Source organism: Chinchilla lanigera, unplaced genomic scaffold, assembly GCF_000276665.1.
Source record: "Chinchilla lanigera isolate Chin_1 unplaced genomic scaffold, ChiLan1.0 scaffold00015, whole genome shotgun sequence".
Classification (NCBI taxonomy): domain Eukaryota; kingdom Metazoa; phylum Chordata; class Mammalia; order Rodentia; family Chinchillidae; genus Chinchilla; species Chinchilla lanigera.
The window spans coordinates 15583901-15611778 of record NW_004955416.1 but is presented as its reverse complement, the minus strand read 5'-3'; the positions used below and the strand labels follow the sequence as shown (position 1 = coordinate 15611778).

Here is a 27878-nt window from a genome sequence, read left to right as displayed (position 1 = left end):
CTTTCACACTTTTCTTACCTAAAAATGTTTTCTCCCTTAAGTCAGTTCATTCACTAAGATCAGAGTTGGCCTCCCCACATTGTCCATATTGGTAGGAGGTCTCTCAAGTTTTTTTTTTTGTCTATTTGAGGCAGGGTCTCACTACACAGTTCAGGCTGGCCTTGAGCTGACTTTGTAGCCCAGGCTGGTCTCGAACTCACAATGATCCTCCTGCCTCAGCCTCACAATTGCTGGGATTACAGGTGTGTGCTGATATGCCCGGCTTTGTTTATTTTTTAATACTGATCATAAACTAATTGATCCATCAAATGATGGTTCCCATCAAAGGATCAATTTTGCTAGCGCTGCTAAGACACTTGGATTCTTTGACTGGCCTGTTATTGCCTTGGTGAATCTGTGCATAATTCCCTGCTCCTCTTTGAACTTGAATGTCATGGAAGTTTAGAGGACTGCCTAGATGACCTTGACTATATCACCTTCCTCCCATTCATGGCAGCTTATAGTAGTCTAGGGTAGGTCTTCCTCCTCCTATTCCCGTGGTATTATCCTATAGTATCAGGATGCTGGGTAGAGGAAATAGAAGATAATGTGTTGTGAACAACTTCATAGATATGCGAAAGAGTTACTTTATCCTGGAAGTGGTGGGAAGTCTTTGAAAGTTTTCAGAGAAGTAGTATGCTCAAATATATGATTTGGAAGAATACTAGAGGAAAGGCTAGAGATAGGGCACAGCCTTTTTATAGGCTATGTAAGAATTCAGGAAAAAGCCAACTGTCCTTCAGACAAAGGACTTCTATCTAGAACATAGAGAGAATTTATAAAAATCAGAACCCCCCAAAAAAATAAAAAAAATAAAATCAGAACCCACAAATTCAAAGACCCAATCCAAAAATGGGCATCTGAGATGAATACACATATCTCAGATGAAGAAATACAAATGTCAAATAAATATATGAAAAAATGTTCAACATCATTTTTCACCCAAGAAACGCAAATTAAAGCAATACCGAGATTCCATCTTACCCCAGAAAGAATGGCCATCATCAAAAAATCAACCAATAACAAATGCTGGCAGAGCTGTGGGGTGAAAGGAACTTCTCCACTGTTGGTGGGAGTGTAGACTGGTGCAGCTACTGTGGAAATCAATGTGGAGATTCCTCAGAAAACTAGGATTAAAGGTCCCATTCGACCCAGCTATTCCCCTTCTTGGAATAAGAATTAAAAACATTGTAGCACGGTGATATATGTGTACCCGTGTTTATGGCAACACAATTTGTAACAGCTAAATCTTGGAAACAGTCCAAATGGCCATCAACTGAGGATTGGATAAAAAAGATGTGGTATTTTTATACTCAGCTATAAAGAAAGATAAACTTGAGACTTACAGGTAAATGGATGCAACTTGAGAACATACTCAAGTGAAATACATCAGTCTCGCGTGTGTAAACATCGTATTGTCTCCCTAGTGTGAGAAACTGAAAGAGTGAATAAGATCCAAAAGGTACAATAGATGTTGTGAAAGGGAAAGAAACTGCTCAAAAAGAAAGAACAACTGGAATGAGGGAAAGGAAGGAATACACACATGGACACATACAAGATAGCTAAGATAATTGTACTACTAATTTCTATTAGTTCATTGAAAGGAACAGTTAGTGCTTTGAAGGTAACAATATGCGGTATAATAACCATTGTTAATTTCCTATCATCTTGTTTTGAAATTTTGTATCATTTTATCTTTAAAAAAAAAACAAAGCAGGAAGAGATGACTGAGCTTCAGTTAAAGCTGATGAGGGCTCGTTAGGTCGCTTAGACCTACGGTGGACTAAGCAGAGTGACAGTCATACTCTAGCAGATTGGTATGCCCCTGCTGCCTCTTTCTGTAATACCTGTTTGCTCTTACGTTGTGTGAGGCAGAATTATTTTTATTAACGTATAAAAGTTTGTACCCCTTCTGACTCTTAATATTTTATACTTCGTGATGGATACCTAGTTCTATTCTTTGACAGAAAATATAGATGAAGTGTGTTTTGTCAAATGAATGCTTTCTTCTTTTAATTTTTTTTTATGGTTTGTTTTTTTTTCTGGTACCAGGAATCGAACTCATGACCTTGCGCATGCGAGGCAGGTGCTATGCTGCTGAGCTAAATCCCCCGCCCCTAATGAATGCTTTCTTGAAGGCATGTTCTGCAGTCATCATGTTCTTGGGTGGTACAGCAGTGGATCCTGGCCGTGTTTGTGCTTGGTCTGACAAATATATTAATTTTGTAACTTAATCTTTTAACATTGGTATCAGCTTTACTTCCTTTAACTTTATTCGTGAGTGCCTAATTTACACTGACCTGATCCTCTGTTGTCTTTATTTTAGTTGTGGGAGTCCCCAGACCATGTTGGGTACTGGACAATTTGTGAACTGCTCCACCATGGAGGAGGCACTGTCTTGCCGCCTGAAACTTTCAGCTGGGGTCTCACGAAAGCTGGGGAGACAATGCTTGAGGGTGAAGCAAAGATGTCAAGTGAGCCTCACCTTTCTCCGTGGATTTCAGCTCTGCCCACTGATGCCACTTTAAACTATTTGCTCTATAATTCTGCTGTGTATGAAGCTTCATTTCCACGGACGGAAGGAGCGTTATTTCTCCCTGTTAAAGGTAAGCAAATAATATTTTGGAGGTTTTAAAGTCCTAGGTATATTTACTTCTTCAAGACAGGTCATGCTTTCAACTTCTTTAGCGTTTTTCACTGCCTGGGCACCCAATTAATGCCTGTAATTGAAAATATCTAAAAATATGTAAGTGAAATCAGAGATACCCCAGGAAAGGACTGAGTTCCAGTACAGCGGAATTGCCAGGTCATGTGTATAAAAGAACATGGAAGTGATTTTTTTAAAAAAGAATTTCCTGGCTGTTCCCAAAGAGGCATAATATTGTCCGATACCCAAGCATATCAGTGTTCAGATTTTATTGGCATTGGAAGAGATTGATAAAATGAAAACTGTACAGAGTCGTTGATTAACTAAGAGAAGAAATAAATTAGTCTACAAAATCCCAAAATCACATTGGAATCTTCACAGACTTCTTTCACTGTGTGATTTCCTATATGGTGAGTCTTATTTCTAAATACATTATATACTCACAGAAATATACTGCATAGAGATGCATACATTAAACTGTTGTGTGCTGTGTGGAATTTAGAGGAGTTTTTGAGTAGTTTTATTTAAGGAGTTCATCATTCAGTCTTTAGAATTTAACCTCCTTCTAAGACACGATGCACTGTATTTTATGGGCTTAAGAAGTGGGATGAGGGAAAGGAAGGAATACACATATGGACACATACATGATAGCTAAGATAATTGTACTACTAATTTCTATTAGTTCATTGAAAGGAACAGTTAGTGCTTTGAAGGTAACAATATGCAGTATAATAACCATTGTTAATTTCCTATCATCTTATGTGTCTAGAACATTTGCCTAGAGTGCATGAGCCTCAGGATTCAGTCCCCAGCACAGAAAAAACATTGCTTGACTGCACATTTCTAAGTTATAATTATTGCCAGGTGTGGTGGCACACTCCTGTAATCCCAGCACTTGGGAGGCTGAGGCAGGAGGATCTCTGTGAGTTCGAGGCCAGCCTGGCCTACAAAGTCAGCTCAAGGCCAGCCTGAACCGCATAGTGAGACCCTGTCTCAAAAAGCCAAAAAGGAAAAAAAACTAACTTACAATTATTGAGGAGTTCTGGCATCCCATCTTGCCCTTGCAGTTCCATTTGGGTGTAGCGTTTTCTACAGAGTCTGTCCCTTGCTGTGGTAGCTTGCTGACAGTAGAAGTAAGCATGGAAATGGGAAGAAAGTGGCAGTACTAATACGTAAACTGGAAATCTGATGTTTTTATTGTTAAATCTCTTTTTAGTAATAATTTCTCTTATTTTAGAATTTTTAATACTCTTTTTTTCTCACAGGCAAAGAGATTCAAGAAACATGGACAGTCACCCTAGAGCCCTTGGCCATGTATCAGAGACATTTTCAGAACCCAGTCAGAATCTTTCTGAAAGGCTCAGTGGCCCAGTGGTCTCTCCCGATGAGTGGCACTTTGGGCACCGACAGCTGGATGCTACAAAGTCCAGAGGAGAACAGATTGACTCAAGGGCTGTTATTTCAGCAGCTGGTGAGCAGTCTGATGGCTGAAGAGCTGCATCTGGTAGGTGTCCTCCACGTGCTGTGTGATTCTTATCTCAGAACACCCGGACAGCTTGAGATGAGTACGTTTATAAAATCCCAAGGATTGCCCCCGTAACAGACCTGGAAAACGGATGATGTTTTGGGGACTAATGCTGTCTCCTTTGTAGCATGATGCTAAGGGTGTCCTTCATTAGTGAAGAAACCATTTATAAAGGGGTCCTGAGTTCGATTCCTGGTACCAAAAAAAATTGTAGCTGCTTTGAATGCAAGTAAGTTCTTAGAGTCATATAGGAGAGAAAGGGATCAACCTAATGGTTGTATTAGAGTGTGAAGCGATGAGTGAGTTCTTTTTTTCTTTTTAACTTTTAAATGTTCTGTTTTGTATTGGTTACTTTTTTTATGAGTATTTAAGAAAAAGCTGTTACGCTGTGGAATTAGGTATGCTAGCATCACAATAGCTAAGACATAAAAATGTCTTCTGAAAATGACCATACGTGTAACCAGATTTGATTTAAAAGCGATGGGTATTTATAAACTACTCTTCTCGTAGTTTCCATTGCCTCCATAATCTCCAGCAATGCCTATATTCTGGGTCCTGATGTAGACCAGCCCAGAGAAAGATTGGGTGGTCACTGCTGGTGCTGTTCTAAGAGCCGAGTGCTTTGGTGAGGAGAGCACTGGTGGAGTCAGGTAGTCTGGATGCGGGGGCAGCCCTGCTGCCCACTGGGTGTTCCGTAGAAACCCTGAAGTGGTAGTGTTGCCTTGTGCCTAGGTGTGTGGATTTTGAAGTCTGTTGTGCCTAGCATCTCCCCATACAACAGGTGATCTTGCGTAGGTTGCTTCTTCCTCAGCCTCTTCGGTCCTTTACCAAATGAGGACAATCTTTTTACCTCAGAGTGGTTGTGAGGATTCAGCACATCAGTGGTTAGTAAATATTCCTGGCAGTAGGCTAGGCGTGGTGGCACACGCCTGTAATCCCAGCACTCAGGAGGCTGAGGCAGGAGGATCTTTGCAAGTTTGAGACCAGCCTGGGCTACAAAGTCAGCTCCAGGCCAGCCTGAACTGCATAGTGAGACCCTGTCTCAGAAAGACCAAAAAAAAAAAAAAAAAAAATATTCCTGGCAGTGTTAGGTTTTTTAATTTGCAAATCAGAACTTTAGGATTACATGATTAGTAAATTCTCTTCTACCGCTAATAGCCAGTTATTCCTTTTACTAAGCTATGTTCTTTAGGCGTATTGACAATATTCTAATAGCTAATTAGAACTCTTTGTAGGTTGCCAGTGTGGACCCGGGTGAAGGGTGGCCCCCTGTCACTGGAATCCTTTCCCCGCTCTCTGCCAGTGCTCTGATTCTCACTGTGTTCCACGCCAAAGAGGCTGAATTCCAAGGACATTATCTCCAGACAGTCGTGGCTGAAGGCCCTCAGGATACAGTGTCCCTTTTCTCAGATGTTACAGATGGTGTACTGAATCAGATTCATCGTTTATTTGAAGATGCTGCTGCTTCTGGTAAGTTTATGAGCCAGTAACTAACAGTTTGGAGTCGTTTGCAATCTTTTCCAGTGTCACAACTTTTATACAATGCAGTCAGAACCCCAGTACATAAAATCAAAAAAGCAAGCTCGGTATTTCAGGCACTTTAAAGCATTATTTATAGAAATCGTGAAGTACTTCAGGGGAGGCTGAAGAAAAGTCCATGAAACCAGTTTGAAATCAAAGTCATAATCTAAATCCTGGCTTTTAATGAAGGCTGTATGGGAAATTATAGTGATTGTGTCTATTTTAAGATTTGCTAAATTATTACAATATGACACCTTAATTATTCTAGGTAAATTCCAATATAATCAACTTGATATTTCTTCCACTCATTCATTTACTGAACAGATTTACCGAGAGCCTGCTATCTACCAGGCATTCTTCTAAGCACTAAGTGGTCAGAGAGACCTGTACTACACAGGCTAGAGGGCAGATGGGAGGAGTTGCCCTTCCTGGCAACAGCAGGTGCAAAGCTCACACAGGGGCACGTGTCCAGTGTTGGCCAGACAGCAAGGAGGCCTGTGACTGAGGTGGGAGGAGCCGAGAGCGGGGTGGTAGGAAGCTAGGGCGGAGAGCCAGCAGAAGGCCACATTGTATACGGTACAGAACAGTGAAAAGACTTGGACTTTTATAGGGAGTAAGAGAGGAAGCCTTTGGGAGCTTCCCACAGAGACATAATCTCTGACTTATATCTTATTCATATTACTCTGGGTGCTGTGTTGAGAAGTGGCCAGAGAGAGGCAAGGATAGCAAGAGACAATCAGAGATATCTAATAATCCAGGCAAGAGGTAGGGGTAACAATGCAGATAACAGAAGTACTTGGAGTTTTTGTACATATTTTGAAGGAAGAGCCAACAGAATCTGCCCTTAACTCACACGGGTGGTATGCAGTATGGGGATACTGAAAATGACTAGCGCTTGGGCCTAACCAGTGGAAAGCAGTTACCTTTCCTGACGGGGAAAGCTGTGGGAGAGCCAGGTAACTGGGCTAGTGAGGATTTGGGGTTTGTTTGGGACATAAATCTGAGTTGGGCCTCTGAATATAGTCTGCACTAGGAATCAGACAGCGGCAGGTCTGTCTGGGCTGGAGATGAGTCAGCTGTGGCATTTGAAGTCATGAAATGGGTTAATATAACCAAAGGGCTAAGAGAAGGGGACCAAGGTCTAAACCCTGGCATTCTATGACAAAGCACTCTGGGGATGAGGAAACAGCAGGAGACACAAAAGGGGCAGGCATGAGGTAGAGGAAAGCCCTGAGTGTGATGTTCTGGAAGCCAGGTGAAGAGGGCCTGGCGGGTTGGGTTATTTGCTTTCTCGATGGGTTGAGGAGGATGAGGGCTGGGAGTTGACATTTGACTGAAAGATTTGGAGGTTGCTTATGATCTTGATGGGGGCTCTGGTGAGACGAGGAAGGTGGAAACATGAGTAGCAAGCAGCTTCAAGAGAGAATGTGACACAAGCAGTGAAAACGCTATGGCAGACCGTGTTTGGGAGTTGCTTTGCTGTGAAGGAGGTTAGAGCTATGGACAGTGGCCAGAGAAATGCAGTCGAGGGTTTTGGTTTTGGTTTTTAGCTATAGTAGCATGCGTGCATGCTGATGCACTAAGACAAAAACTTTGGGGAGGGGGTTCTCAGTGAGCCGTCTTGGAGAAGGTACAACTGGAGAGGCTGACCGTGGGGACATGCACTTATGATAACTAGTGGGGAGGCAAAACTATTTGGGGGGCTGCTGGGAGGCGAGTGAATGTGATGTGAGTTTGTGGGGTTCTTAGCTCTTTTGGTGAGCCAGGAAGTAGTCACTGGCTGACAAGGAAGGTTTATTTTTATTTTTTATTTCATTCTTTTTTTGGTGCCGGGAATCAAACTTGGGACCTCACGCTTGCCAGGCAGGCACTGTCCCACTGAGCTCTATCCCCAGCCCGACAGCAAAGGTTTAATGGAGTGTTGGCACTTCAGATGGAAGGAGTAAGATACGTGAGTAGGAATGAAGACAGGAAGGGAGCACGGTTGCCTCTGCGGTCGTGAATGTAAAATGAGGTTCCTCATGAGCGAGGTTGTTCGCCTTCAGCATTGTCACCTGCTGGAGAGAGTTACAGAGCACGCTGAGTACTGCAGTGGCTAGGGTTGGGGTTTTACCAGGTGAGGACAGTGCAGCTAGAGAGGGGAAAGTGTTCAAAGGGGGAACAGGAAGGGATTACAGCGGTTGTCCATGGAACCGGTCAGGGTAAGGAGCGAAGTGAGGATAACAGAAGGCTGAGAGAAAAGGGGATCCCGGGGTCCCAGGAGTTGAAGGGTTGTGAGAGCAGTGTCCTAACTGTGGAATTTACTCTGTGTTCATTCCCACAGACCCTACTGCCATTGTCTGAATGTTTCAATGTGACATAGCAAATGGACTTACAGGAATTAATGCTATAGTGTGATGTGAGGTTTCTTTATTTTTTAAAAAAATTCTACAAAGTCCTATTCTAAAATTATAGCTTTGAGAAAACGGGTTGAGACTTCTCAAAATCTTTGGTAGTAACAAAAACTAGTAGCAACCCCAATGAACAATCTAGTTCTAGTAAAAAGGAACAATAAATTCATAACAAGTAAACTCTATAATATGTATGCTTTGTCCTTTGAAAAGGTAACGTGGTGGGAGGAAGCCAGAAAAAGGGTTGAGATTGTTGTAGTTTGGGGACACAGGACAGTGACAAAGATTGAGAACTACATAGTAAGCATGTTCCAGAAAGAGCAAATAACCAAACAGGCAAGGAGAGTGTAGGTGGAAGGGTACGGTAGTCTCTTCCTCTGGCTTGTTGTATTTAGCTGTTTGCCAACTTCAGCTGCTCTACTAGGTATTACTAAGTGTTAGCCCCTTAGGAATAATCACACCTCAACCAAAACAAGGTTAGGGTTGTACAGATGACATTACTTTGCCAATCATATGTTAACTCTTTGTATTACAGAAAATTTGTACTGTAGTAGAACAGACCATACCTCAATTATTTATAGTCTTAGAAGCAGGTCTGGAAACTGTATTTAGGAATGTGGTAAAAGAAGAATCAGTATTTTCCCCAGTACTCGGTGCCGTGACCTGACTGACAGCTGGAGGGTGTAGAGCAGTGTGCTGATTTATTGTCCACTTTCCCCAGCACACTGTCCAGGTGGGTCCAATGCATACATCAGACCAAGTCCATGTACCATTTTTCCTTGTGCCCTCCCTTGTCTACCAGCCTGACTGAGCACGTGCCAACGCTTGTACCTATTTATGACAAGGCCCCTGGCCCATCTGCCCTTCTGACACTGGGAACTCCTATCAGAGTAGACACCGTGTCATTTATCTCTGTAATCTCTCACTGAAATAGTTTCTAGAACTTGAAAGTCTCGAATGAATTTGAGTACGTTTTCAGTATTTGGGTTTTCTTCCTCTGAGAGTTCCTGAATATATAGAATTTCATTTGTCTGAGGTCCCGAAAGGCGCTCTCAGGATTACGGAGTTTACTCAAGTGTATGTTAGTGCTGCCCAGCCACAATCTCCATCAGGCTTGTTTTAAGGAAACTCACTCTTACTTCCCACAACATGGTGCCACATCATACTATTTCAAATTTACCCTCTTGATGTACTCCAGTGGTCACCTTATGTAGTTTTATGCTGCTGTTATATTGCTGTATTTGTTCTTATGCTAAAGCCACTTGTAAAAGAGGTACATTTACCCAGGCGTGGTGGTGCACGCCCGTAATCCCAGCACTCAGGAGGCTGAGACAGGAGGATGGTTGCAAGTTCCAGACCAGCCTAGGCTACAAAGTGAGCTCAAGGCCAGCCTGAACTGCATAGTGAGACCCTGTCTAAAAAAGACCAAAAAAAAAAAAAAAAAAAGAGGTACATTCAAAAAAAAAAAAAAAAAAAGAGGTACATTTTTAAGAATAGAAAAATAGCGTGTTTTTAAACCCTGTTTTTAGAAGAACATCTTAGAAATAAGATGAAAGGATTTGCTGCCCCTAATAAGAACAAAAAAACTTTAAATTGTGCTCGTGCGATTTTCAGACACAGGGTCGGCCTGCAGTAGTAGGTGGTGGGGTAAATTAATGTTAAGCCACTTTTCAAGTCTCGCGGGAGGCAGTTGGTCCACAGGAGCAGGTCCCTGGAGCGCTGCAGTGGTGCTAATATCTCCTCTCCTGCCCCCCGCCCTGTGTTCACGCAGCTCCCCCAGTTCCGGAGTGGGCTCAGCAGGAGCTCAGCTGCACAAAGCCCTGGAGCCCAGCTGTCCTGGAGAAGTGGTTTACTTTCTCTAACATCAGTGGTGCCAGCTCAAATCTGATGGAGTCATTTTGGTAAAACTTTTCTATTTCTCTGGGTATTAATTATTAGAATCAACTCTCGGTTCTCTACATGCAGGCTTTAACTTGTCAAATTAAATACAAATAAAACACTCCTGTGTATTGTGGATGTCAGAAACCATTCAGAATTAAACATCAATGAAATAATAACAAACTTGTATAGTATAGCCATTTGTTGTTTTTTTTTTTTGGTCTTTTTGAGACAGGGTCTCAGACTCACAATGATCCTCCTGCCTTAGCCTCCCAAGGGCTGGGATTACAGGCGTGGACCACCACTCCCGGCTCCTCGTTTATTTTTTAATTGTAAGATAGGGTCTTACTACGTTTACCAGGCTATACTTAAACTTGCAATTCTGCCTGGTGAGCTCGAGATCTTGAGTTTGATTCCTAGTAACAAAAAAAATAAGAATAAAGGTCGAAGATAAAACAAGGCACTTCCCCTTATGAGACAGGCAGATTTGCCGTAAAGCTCTGTGTAAACAAGGCAGTATGCTATTGGTGCACCAGAAGGCCAGTGAATAAAACTGTAGAGTCCAGAATGAGACCTATTTATGTATGGGAACTTAGAGTAACAAAGATGGCATTATAAACAGCGGAGAAAGAATAGGTCCAGTTTACTAAATGGTAACTAAATCTTTACTAGATTTACTAAATCTTTACCAGTTTACTTTCTTTACTAAATCTTTACCAGTTTACAGTCTTTACCAGTTTACTAAATCTTTTCTACCCATAAGAAAAAGGTAGATAGATTACCACCTCACAGAATGTATGATAATAAGTTCCTAATAAAGAGTAAAGTGTGAAAAAAGCAAAACTTTAAAATTGTTAGAAGAAAATAAAAATCCTGAGATTAAGGATGATTTTTTTTTTTTTTTTTTTTTTTTTTTTTTTGAGACACGGTCTTGCTATGTAGTCTAGGCTGGCCTTGAACTCACTATGTAATCCAGGCTGGCCTTGAACTCACAGTGGTCCTCCTGTCTCAGCCTCCCAACTGCTGGGATTACAGGCATGCACTACCACGCCCAGCAAGGATGGATTTCTTAAAGACAAAAATTCAATCTGTAATAGAAATGATTAACATATTTGACTATAATAAATTCTAAAATTTGAGTATTAAAGTATAAAGACAAGTCATAGATGTCAGTAGCTACAATTTATCTAGGCAATCGACACTTAGTATCCAAATTAGTACAGAAGTCCTAAAAATCCACAAGAGAAGCAATACAACTAAAAATTACACAAAGAGTGCCAGCAAGCAAATTACACAAGAAGAAATCATCCGACAGCCAGTCATTTGAAGGTACTTCACTCTGGCAGACAGAAATTAAAAAGTCCTATTTTGTACCTATTAGATTATCAAAAATTAATAAATATGATAGTACCCCCTAAGAAAATATGAACCTTAGGTGGTGGAAGTATAAACGCTTACAACCATGTTCAAGGACAATTTGGAAATTCCTGGTAAGCAGAAACCACATAGTCTCGATAACCAGAAATTCACTTCTAGACTTCTACATTAAAGCATTCTTAGATGCAAGGAAGCCTATTCATCACTAGTCACTAATAACAAAAATGTAATAAGAACCAGTTGACCTGCAGAAGGAAACTGCATAATATGACAATATAGTCATAGTAGAATATTATATGTAGATTAGTAAAAATGAATAAACTAGAGCTATTTATATACACGTGAAAAACTGAAAAATGTGTTGACTACAAACTATTGCAAGAGGTATATTTATGTAGAATTTACAATATAAAGTAGCAGTTTATGCTAGGTTTGTTATACACACATGTCTAAGATACACACAAATCTAGGAATTCCTGTGGGAAAGAGGTGGGAAGCCATGGGTCAAGGTGTTATCTGTGCCTATAATGTATACCTAGCTTCTTTGAAGAAGGATCTGAAGCAGCTATGAGAAACTGTTACCAAGTATTTAATCTTGGTGAGAGGTATATACTTCTCTGTTGATATTGTATTCCATGCTTTTTCTAGTTGAAGGGTTTGTGTTTTGAAAAATCAACAACAAAATGAAAAACCAGCAAATGGTCCCACTGTTAAAGGACCCCTATATCCTGAGAATTGATTTGTTGCAGACCAGCCACATGCATGGAGCTGGTATCCTAGCACATACTCTGGTTTGTGATCGCTAGTCAGCCAATAGCACTATAACTTTCGCCCAGTTTTAATCAGATGATCTCAGATCGTAGATACTGAAATGCGAATAATACATTTTTGAATGTTGTACCTTTTCATGATTTCCCTGGTGACTGATCTTTAGGTGGAAAACATTCAGTAACTAAATATTCCACCTATCAACTTCCTCCTTTTCTCATCAACCCCATATTAGTTCTTTTTTTTAATCAAAAGAATTATTCAGAGGATAGGCAGGGATTTAACCACTGCAGAGTGAAGACAGAGGAGATTCTGGAAGCCCATTTTCCTCACCAGGGAAATCTAAGAATGTAGAAAAAAAAGAAGAATTATTCAGCAGTGATTACAATACTCCTTATAGTGGATTACATCATTTTGTACTTTAAGGTATGGAAACCGAGTTTAAAAAACTATGGAAGCCCAGGTATGAGATCGTTGTCATAATTACATGTGCACCCGAGTTCATGAAGAATCCTGTTAATAAAGGTCAATATTAGATACATAGATAGTTTTGTGAGCAAGGAATCTTTGGCCCTGGAGTTTAATCAAATCAGAAATGAGAGAAGGAATGGCTGCTGTAATGTGTGCGTAGTTTCCGTCTGTGTCTGGTAGCAGTGTCTGTCTGTGTTTTGCACTCAGATCTTGCTATCCACACAGACATCATGCAGCCAGAGAATAACTTGGGATCATAGTACGGGTCTAGTGATGTCTTTTTGGACATATCTACCACTGGCCAGCCTCCAAATTCCCACACACAGAATTCCGGGACGAGTTTAGGTGGGGGGAGTTTATAGTAAGATACCAAAATTCACTAACTATTTTTAAAAAAAGAAAAAATGAGAGAAGGGTTTTTCCCTTTCTAAGAAAAACTATTTTTGAAGGCACCCTGTGAGGATAGCTGTTGATTAGTTTTTAAGAGGATAATAGATTTTTTTCCTGTTTTGTTCATCTTCAAAGCATTTCAGAAAATTAGAATTTTGTTTTATTGTAAACATCTTGATTTTACAGGTTACTACAGGCTGCCTCAGCTAATAAGGAACAGTCTTCCAAAACTGAAAGTGAATTAACACATCGCCTGTCCGAGCTCTACAAGAGAAAATCTCGGAAAGAATCTACTGTAGCTAACCAAGAAGATACCAAAAAGAAACGTAAGCACGTCTAATGGCTATTTCCTAAGGCAGTCTTTAGAGACACCATTTTAAAAAGACTGACATTCCCTGAAGTGAGTTTAAAATGGAAACTAAATAAACAAGGGAAAATTCTTATATTTGAGATTTGAAAATAATCCCAAACCCATGATGATAAAAATAATCACCCACAGTCCACTAAACTACCTTCATTTTTAGTAATGGCAGAAATTTAAATAACACTTCATATTTACCTTATAAATATGTGTTCGTCTGCCTCTCTGCCTTTTATTCTACCTCACTGTTTAACAAAATTTACAAATGCTCACGTCAAGCATTTAAGATTGTTTTCAGTTCTCTTAAATAACACTGCAGTAACTCATGCATGTTTGTGTGCTTTCCTTAGACGTTTCTAGGGACAGTTTACTGTATTAAAGAATATGAAAACTGGCTCTTGATGCAGATTGCTAAATTGTCTTTATAGTTTCACTGTAAACCCTGTGGCCTTCATCTAATCACATGTAGTTGTTTAGTTCCTAAATATCAGTTATAAGGACTTTCTGCTCTGTGTTTTGGGTGGAAAACGATTTAAGAACTACCGAACCCCAATCATTCTGAAGGGGTAGACCTCATTGTTCTTTCATGGCATCTGAATTCAAGTAGTTCTTGATTCCACAGCAGAGAAAGTTAGTTGACATTTCATCCCTGTCATTTTGGCAGGAGGCATCCCTCGCACTCCAGTGAGGCAGAAGATGAATACCATGTGTCGTTCCCTAAAGATGTTGAATGTTGCAAGGCTGAATGTAAAGGCTCAGAAGTTACACCCAGATGGCAGCCCAGACGCAGCTGGGGAGAAGGCGATCCAGAAGACAGTCGGTGGAAGAACAGCAGATAAACTGGAGGACAGAGGAAGAGCATTAAAAAGTTCTAAACCAAAAGGTGTTCCTCCATTCTATAGCATTTTCATTTGTTTGTTTGTTTATTTGAAACTTTATTGGTACAGATTTGCAGTACATAATGAATACATTCATTGTGGGTAGTTGGTACATGGGCATGACACATTTTAATTCTTTTCATATCTCCTTCTCCTTCTCCCCTTCCGCCTTCTAACATCTCTTGTTCCCTTTCCCATTTGTGAAAGTCTGTCTCCCTATTTCCTGTTGTCTTTTCTTTTGCTCTTTGGGTTTACTTAAAATATTTTAGGTTTCAGGGCTGGGGATTTAGCTCAGCGGCAAAAGCGCCTGCCTGGCAAGCGCAAGGTCGTGAGTTCGGTTCCTGGTACCAGAGAAAAACCAAAAAAAAGAAAAAAAAAATTTTAGGTTTCTCATATAAGAGAAATGATATAATATTTAGGCTTGTGTGTCTGATTTATTTTACTTAACATTATGGATTTAAAGTGCATTCATTTTCCTACAAATGGCTCAAATTTGTCCTTCTTTAAAGCAGGGTAAGTTCCACTTTTCTTTATCCATTCATCTGTTGATGGACATATAGACTGCTTCCAAGATTTAGCCACTATGAATTGTACTTCTGTAAACATAAGTATGCATGTATCACTATAATATAATAACTTTTACTCATTCAGGAAGATAATAGAAGGGGAATAGCTGGGTTGAATGGAATTTCTGCAACTTTTTTTTTTTTCCCCAGTACCGGAAATCAAACTCACAACCTCACGCTTGCCAGGCAGGCGCTGTGCCGCTGAGCTAAATCCCTAGTTCTCAAAATTCATTTTAAGTTTTTGGAGGAGCCTTCATAGTGATTTCTGTAGTGATCATACTAGTTTACATTCCTACAGTGTAGAAGGGTTCCCCCTACCCCATAGCCTCATCAGCATTTTTTTTGTTTGTTTGTTTGTTTGTTTTCTCTGGTACCGGGAACCGAACTTACGACCTTGCGCTTGCCAGGCAGGCGCTTTGCCGCTGAGCTAAATCCCCAGCCCCTCATCAGCATTTGTTATTTCATTTCCTGATGGTAGCCATGGAATTTCAGTGTTGTTTTAATTTGCATTTCTCTAATGACCAGCCATGTTGAGCATTTTTTCATGTGTCTATTGGCCATTTGCATTTCTGAGACGTTTCTATTCATTTCAGTTGCCCATTTTTTGTCATTCTGTACATTGTCTCTTTACTCTGTTGGTAGTTTCCTTTGCTGTGCAGAAACCTTTTAATTTGATATGTTCCCATTTGTTGATTTTTGATGGGGTGTGTGTGTGGGTGCGCACACGTGCGCACGCACACAATTGAGGTTCTATTCAGAAAGTACTTGCTTATGTCTCATCTCCTAGCAGGTAAAGTGTTTCTGTTTTAATATTTGAATCTTTGAGCCATTTTTATTTTAATTTAGTACATGGTGAGAGATGGTGGGTCTGGCTTCGATCTTCTAGTGCAGATAGCCAGTTTTCCCAGCACCATTTGTTAAACAGGCTATCTTTTCCTTCAGTGTATGTTTTTGGCCCCTTTTTCAAAGATCAGGTGACTGAATATGTGTGGGGTTGTATGTATGTCTTCTGTTCTGTTCTATTGGTCCGTATGTTTGTTAGTGAACCCACCAAGAAAGAAATTAGAAAACAATGCCATTCACAACAATATCAACAAAAATTAAATACATGGGAATTAACCAAGGAAGTGAAAGGCATCTACAGTGAAAACTACCATACTCTGAAAAAGGAGATCAGAGAGGAAAAATGGAAAGGTATCCCTTGTTGTTGGATAGGCAGACCAACAGTGACAAAATGACCATATTCCCAAAACTTACAGATAGATTTAATGCAATCTCAGTCAAAATGCCAACAACATTCCTGACAGATTTCTTTAAACTTCAGTTACTTCTGAAAACATGGAGTAGGGGTAGGGAAAAAAACAAGAGGTAAATAGTCAATAAAACAGAGGAACTCTTACCAAGAGAAGTTGCTTAAGCAAACTGTAGACTGATCACTATGTTGAATTTACTAAAAAGATTTTTTTTTTTCTGTAATCTGCCCTCCTGGAGACTGAAGTAAAAGGATCACAAGTTCCAGCCCAGCCTGAGCAACTTAGTGAAATTCTCTCATAAATAAAATTAATGAATTAATAATTAGGGCTGGATCAGGGTTGGTAGTGCATGCTTGATATTCCGGCACTTGGAGGCTGAGGAAGGAGGACTGCCACAAGTTCAAGGCCAGCCTGAATATGTAGTAAGAAACTGCCTTTAAAAAATATATGTATCCATATACATATATTCACACATAAATATACATATAACTTAACAATATTCATAACAATTGTAAGCTTATTTAAAAGAAATGATCAGATTGGATTTTTTAAAGTAGGTATACCTATTAATATAAGCAACATACTCTGGTTTCTTTTCAGATTGTATAAATCTTTCACCTTTTTTAATATAAGCAACATAAACTTTAAGGTATAAAGTCATTAGGAATAAATAAATGCATTGCTCATTAACAAAAGACATAATCACAAGAAGATGAACAATTCTGAATTCGTATGAACCTAATAACAAAGGCTTGAAATATATGATGCAAAAAATTGGCAGAACCACAAGGGAATTTTGACAAATCTAAATGGTAGAAGGCTAATGCAGTCATCTCAGTTACAGATATGTACATCGAAGCAGAAAAAACTTAGTGAGAATATTGCATATTCTAACATATAAAAATGGAGCACGGGGGCTGGGAATATAGCTCAGTGGCACAGCACCTGCTTGGGAAGTGCAAGGTCGTGAGTTCAATTCCCAGTACTAAACAAAAAAAAGAAAAAAATGTTCCTGACTTAGAAATGGGACACATGAGAAATCAGAAGTCATTTGTGATCCAATTAGTCACCTTCCTTGCTCCCTAATCCCTGCCAGCTGCTTTCTATTGTCACCATCATGTTTTCTTTCCCATAGTGTGATGTTGTTGGAATCCTAGAGAGCAGTAATCTGCCACAGCAGTGCCTAGTCAGGTATCCCAGGAGGCGAGCTCTTCCCCCAGCTGACAACCATTGCCTTAAATGACATAGGAACTTGGATGTGATCATTAATTTTAGTTTTTTTTTCCCACAGATTTTAAAACTGAGGAGGAGCTGCTCTCCTACATACATGAAAATTACCAAAAGACTGTGGCCACAGCGGAAATCCCGTTACATTCATGTGCTCGGAACATGATCTCAACTATTAAAGTGTTCCTAAAGTCAAAGGGCACCAAGGAAGTGGAAGTAAGAAAGTCCAGCTGTTAATAGACGCAGTGGTGGGTTGGTTGGTGGGTGGGTGGTGGCTTTGTTCACATGTCTTAGGAAATGTCTCTTGTGCTGTCCATTTGCCAAACAGGACTGGTAAGGTAGAAACAAAGAAAAGGGTGTTGGGGGAAACGACATGTGTCTCACCTAATGGAAGTTCTGCCCTCATTTGAACTGCATGGTAGTTGCACAAATCAAGTCATTGGCTTCTAACCCTCATTGCCTTTTGCAGTCACCTAGAACTTTTTTTAACGCCTAGGGTTGGGACCTGGTCGTCTGTAATATTTAAAACTCCCTAGATAAGGTGCCTGGCAGTGCTGCAAACATGCTTGTAGACCATGTTTTCATTATTTTTGTTTATGTTTATTGGTAAAAGCTGGGCTCCTTCTAAAGTGAACAGAAATGGTCTATAAAACTTACAGTTTTCCATCAGCATTTCATGGAACCTTTTAAGACATTTCAGCCTGCAGGTGTCCTGTCTGTGTCCACTTGCTCACAGATCCTTTTTTACCATGTTCTTTTTAGTGATATTAAAGAAGAATATTTATTTCACTATTTTTCATTGAAATGAAGGAAAAGGAGAAATTTGTAAGGAAATATATTTCCCTTCTTGGGCATTAGTCAGCTATGAAAGAAATTGAAATAATGATAAGAAACTTCGGTATCCTGCTATGTAATAATTTATATTTTTAGGTGAACTGCCTGAATCATATAAAAAGTGGCCTCTTAAAAACTAGCAAAAGTCTCCGACAGAATCTAGGAAAAAAACTGGATAAGGAAGATGCAGTGAGAGAGTGAGTAACTTCCTCCCACTTACTTAATTTTAAAATTTTACTCTAGAACAAAGCTCCAACATTTGTTGGAATCTAAGATTGCCAGTTACTTGGAGATGCTTCTTAACTGATTCTCTATGATGTTCTGACATGTCACTTATTTACCTAACAAGCACATCAATATTTAGAGAAAGCAATGACTCTTCTTATTGGTTACTATTTCTTATATAAATAGATCTGTGCCAAAGGGAGTTTTTACTTAATGGGCAGTTAACATAGACATGACTGAGTGTTTTTCTTTCAAGGTGCCAGCTTCAGGTGTTTCTTCATCTGGAGATGTGTCTGCAGTGCCCTTCCATACTAGAAAACCCAGATGAGATGGAGCAAGTAGTGGACGAGGTAAGTACATATCTTAGTGCTGCTGGGAATGGACCCCAGTGTTTTCAGTGGCACAGCAGAGGATACATGGTAATTTTCTAAAATCTCCTTCAGATCACAGCTTTGCTGCGCATAGTGTGTCGAACTGAGGATTCGGCATACGTACCACATTTTCTGGAAGAGATTTTGAAATTGTAAGTCTGGTGGCTACTTCCTTTAAAGCTATCTTACCAAGAACCACACATGTTGTGTCTGGAGTTATGGGACTGAGGACCATTTCCCATGCTGGGTGAAGAGGAACAGGGGTGAGATGGTAACTGGTCCATACCTAACCAGTCTTCTCCACAGGTACACTGACTCCATCCCAGAGACACTGGGGAAGCTTTACAACAGCCTTGGGCTCGAGATTCCTCCGAAGCTGGCTGGCGTCCTTCCTCCAGACTTTTTCAGTGATGACTCCATGACACAAGAGAGTAAATCCCCACTTTCTGTGCCTCTTCCGTCAAGTGCTCATAGATCAATGTCAGGCAGCACCGAAGCTGACCAGCTGGAGGAGCTCCGAACCAAATCAGCCAAGAAGAGGTGAGCACCCAGGGCGTGAAGGCATCACCTGCACTGTTAGTCATACAGTTCAGACAAAGGGTGCATTTAAACATAATCCATTATCTTTGTCTGTGTAACTGAATTAATGGTCTCCCTTAAGTCTGAATCATGGAAGTCAACTATCCCGAGTTCCTGCCGGGTAGCATCTGACACTCCGTTACCTAGGAAATACGCAGTCCTTATTTTGTAGTTCATAAAGCCCTTCTTTACAGTCCACATGGGGTCTCTAGGAACTAGTAGGTGTTTATGAAATAAGCTTAAGATTTTCCAGTTTTCCTTGATGCTTTTCATTGCTATTAACTAGTTGAATTTCTAGTAGTTATCTTGGGAAATTCTAGTGTTGACTTGTTTTGATATAAATCCGGGCCAATATCAAGACAACTGACTTTTATTTCAATAAGGTTTAATTTTAACTATATGTCGCTTCTCTCTGGTGTGTCTTGACTAGTTTCTTTCTATTTTTGAAAGGAAAAATGCATTAGTAAGACATAAAAGCCTTGCAGAGGTTTCACAGAATCTTCGACAAATTGAAATTCCCCAAGTATCCAAGAGAACTACAAAAAGCGTGAGTAATTCTCCAATAAATATGAAATGACACCAGCCCAGGCTGGTCCTTCCAGCTTGAGTTGACGTTATTAATAAGAATGAAAGGCAAACTGGGCGTGATGGTGCACACCGGTAATCCCAGAGGATCACCATGGGTTTTTAGGCCAGCCTGGGCTACATAAGCAAGTTTAAGGTCAGCCTGCATTACACAGTGAGACCCTGTCTCAAGAAAACAAAACAGAGAATGAAAGGTAATCTCTCACTTTTAGAAAATGGATACTGAAATGGATACAGAAACAGTACAAGTTGAGTATCCCTTATCTGAAATGTCTGAGACCACAAGTATTTCAGATTTCAGAGGATTTTTTGGACTCTAGACTATTTGTATATAGTGTTGAAAGTTTTTAAAATTTGGATTTTAGCCAGTTTAGATTTCAGATTTTGGATTAGAAACGTTCAGCTGATGTTAAATATTTTTATGAATGTGTGTACATTTGTTAAGAGTTTAACCATTTTGCCTAAGAGTCTGCTACAGGTAAAAGTAGAGGAGAAAAATTAATATAGTAACCATCTACTATTACAGTAGGACTTTGGTTGCCTCCTTAAAAAGTACTTTTCAGAATGTATGCTATTTTACTTCAATAACAAGTTTAAAAAGAAAAAATAGAGGACAATGGGCAGAAAGGTAACTAGTTTCTCTGTGGCACTAGACATAGGGACTTGAACTTCTGTGCTGGGGATGTAGCTCAGTGATGCAGAGCTTGCCTTGTGCGAATGAGACCTACTGTTGGATCCCCAGCGCTGGGCACAGGGGGAAGAAAAGGGAGGAGAACTTAAAGTCTTTAAGTACAGATATACCAAGATCAGGATTTGGTTTGGTTAATAAAGAACTTTTTTGCTGGTTATGGTGGCTCATTCCGGTAATCCAGCACCAAGGAGGCTGAGGCAAAAGGATTAAGAGTTAGAGGCCAGACTGGGCACATAATAGAGAGTTTGAAGCTAGCCTGAGCTATAAGAGCCAAGACCCTGTCTCCAAAACGAAAAAAACAAGAAGTTTTTTCATGTCAAAGTCAGTACCATAGCCTGGCATGGTGGTGCACGCCTGTAATCCCAGTGCTTGGGATGCTGAGGCAGGAGGATCATCGTGAGTTTGAGACCAGCCTGGGCTACAAAGTGACCTCAAGTCCAGCCTGAATTGCATAGTGAGACCCTCTCTCAAAAAGACACACAAAAAAATCCCTTCTCTGTCCATTCTTCAAAAATAATCACCAGTTATTTGTTGTATATAGCCCCAGGCACTGTTCTGTATGTACCAAAAACAATCATCAAAGGTTTATATTTCTCAGTAATATACCCATGTACACATAAAGAGTAAAGTGATTTAATCTCCCATACTTAGTATCTGCCTTTTTTAACTGTCCCTCCATCACAGATCTCTTTCTATGTTAGTGTATGTAAGTCTTCTATCTTTATCCTTTTGATGCCTGCATTGGATAGGTGTATAATTAACTGTCTCACTCTATGGGCATTGATGGTGTTTCCTATTTTGTATCACTACAGTACAGCAGGAGTGCCTTTAGAACATCTCCCTATGTACATTTTACTGTTCCTACTGTGGATCTCTAAGTGAACTGCAAAGACCAAAGGATTTCACGTGGAATTTCCTCTTTTATTTTAGATGAATGCTTACACTAATATTCTTACAACACTTCCTTATTTTTCAGGAGAGCCTTCACCCTGCCCCTCAGCAGCCTGCACTCCCAGCGAAAGGTACAGCACAAGGTATGCTTTGTTTTCCCAGGGTTTGCACTGATTCCCTGAAGGACAAATTTATTTTGAGTTCATATATTTAGGCAGCTGCATACAATTTTAAATTATGGCTTTATATGATTGTCGATTATTAAAATATGTCCAAATTCCATGCCTCAGTGGAATTAAATACTCGCATGGCCTCAAAAATGCTGCATTCTACAAAACTGCTGGCCAGAAATCCTTAAAAATACCAATTTTCATGAAAGTCAAAGAGAGAGAAAGAGAAAAGAGAAGCAGGGGGGCTGCTTTGGATGAAAGGAGTTGAAGCAAGACCCTAAATGCATTCCATGAGCCCTGCTTGGATCTTAAATTTAAAAAGGAAAAACACTACGTTATTGAGACAGAAATCAGAGGAAGGGCTGCATGCTGGAAACGTACTGAGAGTGTGATAATGACATCGCGGTTGTGTAGGAGAATGTTCTCCTTCTTTGGAGGTCATGCTGACAAGTGGGCAAAGAATCGTACAGGCCACCACTCACCCCCCAGGGTCAGGGAAACTACAGTAGAGGGAACTGGAGGCAAGAGACAAATGTCAGCAGTAAATTTTAGTGATATATAGGATTAGTGTAGTCTTGCAAATTTTCCATCGATGATAAATTTTTAAAACTGAAAAATAAAAACTAACATCAAATGAGGCTTTCCGGCTCTCATACATGAATTTCATGGACAGCATAAGTCAGGTAGTAGGGACTCTTACAGTGAATGGGGTAGAGAAACATCTTTTCAAACTTTGGTTTATGTTATCAGTGTCCTCAACTTCAGTGTTTATTTTTGATGGCTAAACACAAAGCATGTTCCATTTGTGGAATCCTCATGTGGCTTTATTTATGTAAATTCATGCCAGGTGAATTTTAAAGTCACTTGCACCAGGCTGTTTTGCTTACAGGTAAGGTGCCGTCTTGCTAGCTGTGTTAAGAATTGATCTGCTTTGCTGTGGTTTTTCCCTCACTTTGAGTCTAGTTGGTGAAAACTTATGCTGTGGAGTCGGGAAGAGAATTTAGAATTACCCAGATTCGTAAAGCAGACAGAAGAATGAAATCAGTGGAATTGAAAAGAACGGTTTCTCTCGTAGGAATGGTGGCACACGCCTATCATCCTACCATTCTGGGAGGCTGAGGCAGGAGGATCGCAAATTCAAGCCCAGTATAGGAAACTTAATGTAGCAAGATCCTGTCTCAAAATAAAATGTAAGGAAAGGGATACAGATGTAGCTTAGTGCCAAGGCCTCAGGTTCAACCACCAGTACCTCAAAAAGAAGAGAACAGTTTTTCAAAGCTGAGGTGAAAATAATACAGTAAAAAATGAGAAAAATAATAATATTAGAATATATTAATAAGACCATGACTATGTTAGCCATCCACTTACTTAAGAATTATGTTCCATTTTATGAATAAAACTTCTAGCTCAACAAAAGATACAAGCCTGCCTTGTGCTCCTAAATACTGGATTGAAAATGAATTTGTAATAGAGTAAATAATTATGAACAAGTGTATATCAATAAATTGCTAAACTAGATTAAGTGGACAAATTCCTAGAATGACACAAACTACTGAAAACAGACTTCAAAAGAAATAGAATGACTCCTTACAAGTATAAACATGGGCCGGGCGTGGTGGCACACACCTGTAATCCCAGTACTCCAGAGGCTGAGGCAGGAGGATCGTTGTGAGTTCGAGACCAGCCTGGGCTACAAAGTGAGCTCAAGGCCAACCTGAACTGCATAGTGAGACCCTGTCTCATAAAGACAAAAAATAAAAATAAAACAATAAAAGAGAGGTGTCAGGGGATATAGCTCAGAGGCACAGTGCCTACCTGGCAAGCACAAGGGTCCTGAGTTCAATCCCCATACCAAAAAAAAAAAAAAAATAGATTTAGTTGCCAAAAATTTCCCATGAAGAAATGTCCAAGACTAGATGGCCTCACTGCCAAGTTCTATGTAATATTTATAAAAGAATTAACACTGTAGCATTTGTTACGGTCAACTGATTACTCAAGCAGGTACAAAGACAGTTTATTACGGAATGAGTAGTCTTGATGAAGTAATGCTGCAAGGGCTGGTTATCCACATGCAGAAGAATGAATTGGATCCCTACCTTGCACACAGTCATATTCAAAGACTTTCAAAAGTTATAGGAGTAAATAGTGTTCAGGCACCGTGGCAGTATACTATCTAAGGTTTTGTTGTTTTTGTTCTGTTTTTTGGTTTTTTTTTTAAGATATTGGAGGTTGAGCCCAAAGTTTTCATAATGAGCTACATTCATAGCCCTTTTTTTAATTAATTTATTTTGTGACAGGATCTCACTAAGTTGCCCAGGCTGGAACTTGTGAGCCTCCTACTTAAGCCTCCCAGTTACAGGGTTGAGAGGAAATCTTTTTAGCAAATGTGAATGCACTGTACAGCAATCAGCTGTAGTTTGTTTAAGCAGTTTCTGTGGCTGGATAAGAGTGCCTCTGTTTTACTGAATATAATATTTGACCTTTTCTTTTTCCCCCTACGCCCTACTTCATGTCAGAAGTGACCAAAGTTCGAAGAAATCTCTTCAACCAGGAAATGATTTCTCCTTCAAAGAGATCGCTGAAGCGGGGCCTGCCTAGAAGTCATTCTGTGTCTGCCTTGGAAGATCTGGACCGGAAATGTGACAACATCAAGAAGACCAAAAGTACTACATTTCGGGGTAACCAAGAAGAGAGCCGTTTTGTCGTGACAGCTTTCCTGTGCTGGCATCCCCTCTTTGATTCCTGATTTAGTCTTCCCTTTTTTTTCTTGGTCAGTCTAGCTATGGAAAAGTTTCATCACTTTTATTGATCTTTTAAGGAATTTGAGCTTTTCTCTACTGCTTTTCTAATCTCACCTTTATTTATTTCCTTCTTTCTATTGTTTTGGTGAGGGTGACACGTTAATGATTTACAATTTACAGCTGTAAGCTCCCCTCTGAGCAGTGCTGTAGCTGTAGCCTGTAAGTTTGGGGATGCTGTGTTTTCGTGGTCATCATCTCAAACTATTTTCTAATCCCTGGTGATTTCTTTTTTGACCTATTGGTTATTTATAAGTCTGTTAATGTCTCTATATTCGTGAGTTTCCCAAATTCCTTCTATTGATTTCTAGTTTCAGTCCAATGGCATTGAAGTGTATGATATGACTTCAGTCTTTTTAAACTGAGACTTAGAGTGTGTGTATGTATATAAATATATATATATTAGCTAACATAATTATACTACTAATTTCTTTTAGTCCATTGGAAAGATCAGTTTGTACTTATATTGGTTGATTAATTTTGCATGCCTACATCTTGTAATCTGACCAACTATTTTGAAGACAACAATATGCAATACATTAACCATTGTTAATTTCTTATTATCCTACTTTGAAACTCTGTATTGTTTTTATTTCTTTTTTATCTTTCTTATAGATAGAGAGAGAGACAGAGAGGGAGAGAGAGACAGAGACAGAGACAGAGATTTAGGCTAGGGGTGCAGTTTATCAGTAGAGCGCTTGCCTAGCATGCACCAGACCCTGAGTTTGTTCCTACTGTGACACTATAGGGAAAGAAATGTATTGAGATTTACTTTAATGGCCTAATACGTGGTCTGTCCTAGAGAGTGTTCCATCTGTGCTTGAGAATATATGTTCTGGTCTTGTTGGGTGAGGTGTTGGATATACATCTAGTTACGTTATCGTGTTGTTCAAGTCATCTGTTTACTTGTTGATCTTCTGTTTAATTGCTGAAAGTATAATATTAAAGTCTCCAACTGTGATGATCAAATTGTCTATTTATCCCTTCAGTTCTGCCAGTTTTTCCTTTATATATTTTAGAATTGCATTGTTAGGTGTGTGTGTATGTTTATAATTGTTATATCCTGATGAATTGAACTTTTTATTAACATGTGACCTTTTTGTCTCTTATAATCTTTTTTTTTTTTGGCTTAAAGTCTGTCTTGTCTGACAATAATGTAGCCATCCAGTTCTTGCATAACATATCTTTTGCTGTTTTTACTTTTAACCTCTGTGGGGTTTTTTTTTATTGTTCTGTTTTGTTTTTTGGTACCAGGAATCATACTCAGGACTTTGCACTTGCCAGGCAGGCACTGTGCTGCTGAACTATATCCCTGGCCCCAGCCTCTGTGCTTTTGTATCTAAATTGAGTCTCCAGTGGACAGCATATACTGCTGTCTTCATTTCTGAATAGTTGTTAGGTATAAAATTTCTTTCCCATATGTTATCACCACTTCAATTTAATACGTGGATCGTGTTTTCTTAATCCTTTCATCAGTTTTTGCTTTCTCATTGCAGTATTTAAGCCATTTATAATTTAATGTAGATATTGGTAAGGAATCACTTGTACCATTTTTATATTTGCTTTCTATATATTTTGTGGCTTTTTGTTCCTTAGTTCCTCCACTACTACCCTTCATGTTATTTTTGCCTAATTTTTTGTAGGGTGCCATTTTGATTTCCTTTTTTGTATATTTTGTAGTAACTGTCTTAGTGATTGGAGGTCACAATTAACATCTTAAACTTAAAACAATCTAATTCAGATAAAACCAAATGAGTTTCAGTAGTACCCAAACATTTTGTTACTATATATTTCTTCCCCTCTCCTTTTTACATTTTTTTTTTCTTGTTTTTTTTTTTTCTGGTACCAGGAATTGAACTCACGACCTCATGCTTGCCAGGCAAGTGCTGTGCCGCTGAGCTAAATCCCCAGCCCCTTCCTTTTTACGTTGTTATGTCATAGGTTAATCCTTAAATATTTTGTGGCCATAATAGAGATTTAGAATTACTGCTTCATGTTTTTGCCTTTTAAATCATGGAAAAAAGAGGAGTTGCAATCAAAAGTGCCATAACACTCCTGGCTTCTGTATCACCCTGTGAGTTACTTTACTTCTCTTCCTGGCTGTCTAACTTCCTCGCAGTAGAATGTGAAGCACTCCCCTTACCCTTCCTCCAAGTGCAGGTCTGCTGCCAGTGCACTCCTTCAGCTTTCCTTGATGTGAGAATGTTTTAATTTCTTTTTTTTTTTTTTTTTTTGGTCTTTTTGAGACAGGGTTTCACTATGCAGTTCAGGCTGGCCTTGAACTCACTTTGTAGTCCAGGCTGGTCTCAAACTTGCAGCAATCCTCCTGCCTCAGCCCCACAAGTCCTGGGATTACAGGCATGTACCACCATGCCTGGCTTCTATTTTATTCTTGAAGGGTATATAATTCTTATTGAGTACCTTTTTCCTTTTCTTTATCCACTGCCTTCTGTTGCTTTCAAAATTCTCCCTTCATCTTTGGGCTTTGATAATTTGACTATAATGCTTGTCTGTGGACCTCTTTAAATTATATGGCTTGGAACTCATTTAACTTCTTTGATGTGTAGAGTAATGTCTTTCATCAGATTTAGGAGGTTTTCAACCATTTCTTCAAAAAATTTTTCTGTCACTTTGTGTCTCTTGGGCCTCCCATGCTGTGTACAGCCGTATGCTTGATGGGGTCCACATGTCCCTTGGGGTTTGTTCCTTTTTCTCCGTTACTTTTTCCTTTTGCTCAGATTGCATAATTACTGATTACCTTATGTTCGAGTTCACTGATTCTTCTGTCTGTTCAAATTTGGGACTGAACTTCTCTAGTGGATTTTTTTTTTTTTGGTCTTTTTGAGAGGGTCTTGCTGTGCAGTTCAGGCTGACCTTGAACTCACTTTGTAACCCAGGCTGGTCTCAAACTTGCAAAGTTCCTCCTGCCTCAGCCTCCTGAGGCTTCTAGTGAATTTTTGTTTCAGTTACTGTATGGTACTTTTGGGGTTCAGGTTGTAGCTCAGTGATAGAATGTGTGCTTAGCATGTGGAAAGACCTGGGCTTGATCTCCAGATCTTGAAAACAAAACAGTCATTGTACTTTTTAGCTCCAGAATTTCTGTTTGGTTCCTTTTTATAGTTCTTTTTTGAGACAGGGTCTTGCTACATAGTTCAGGCTAACCTCGAACTCACAATGATCCTCTTGCCTCAGCTTCCAAGTGCTGAGATTACAGGCATATGCCACCACACCCAGCCCTTTTATAGTTGTAATGTATTACTAATATGCTCATTTTGTTCAGACATTATTTTCCTGATTTTTAAAAATTCTTTTTCCTTGGTTTCATAAGTTCTTGGAACATATTTAGAAAAGCCAATTTAATATTTCTGACTAGTAATTCCAGTGCCTGGGGTTTGTTTTAAATCTGAGGGCATAAAAAGTTGTGCACAAAAAACACTGTCTTT

The 27878-nt window shown here is 39.6% G+C and overlaps 1 protein-coding gene across 3 annotated transcripts in view; it reads left to right on the top strand.

Moving 5' to 3' along the window:
- Ticrr (TOPBP1-interacting checkpoint and replication regulator) overlaps positions 1-27878 on the top strand; it is a 42768-nt gene that overhangs the window by 3778 nt on the left and 11112 nt on the right. The window contains exons 2-15 of one of the 3 annotated variants that reach the window (XM_013512556.1): positions 2366-2645; positions 3952-4190; positions 5447-5681; positions 9894-10023; positions 13193-13332; positions 14032-14250; positions 17356-17507; positions 18222-18322; positions 18607-18700; positions 18794-18873; positions 19028-19261; positions 19751-19847; positions 21553-21610; positions 24157-24315. In XM_013512556.1, coding sequence (XP_013368010.1) covers positions 2366-2645; positions 3952-4190; positions 5447-5681; positions 9894-10023; positions 13193-13332; positions 14032-14250; positions 17356-17507; positions 18222-18322; positions 18607-18700; positions 18794-18873; positions 19028-19261; positions 19751-19847; positions 21553-21610; positions 24157-24315 — 2218 coding nt within the window. Of the gene's footprint in view, positions 1-2365; positions 2646-3951; positions 4191-5446; positions 5682-9893; positions 10024-13192; positions 13333-14031; positions 14251-17355; positions 17508-18221; positions 18323-18606; positions 18701-18793; positions 18874-19027; positions 19262-19750; positions 19848-21552; positions 21611-24153; positions 24316-27878 lie in introns of all 3 variants that reach the window. The other 2 variants (XM_005381551.2, XM_013512555.1) reach the window with 2 other exon arrangements.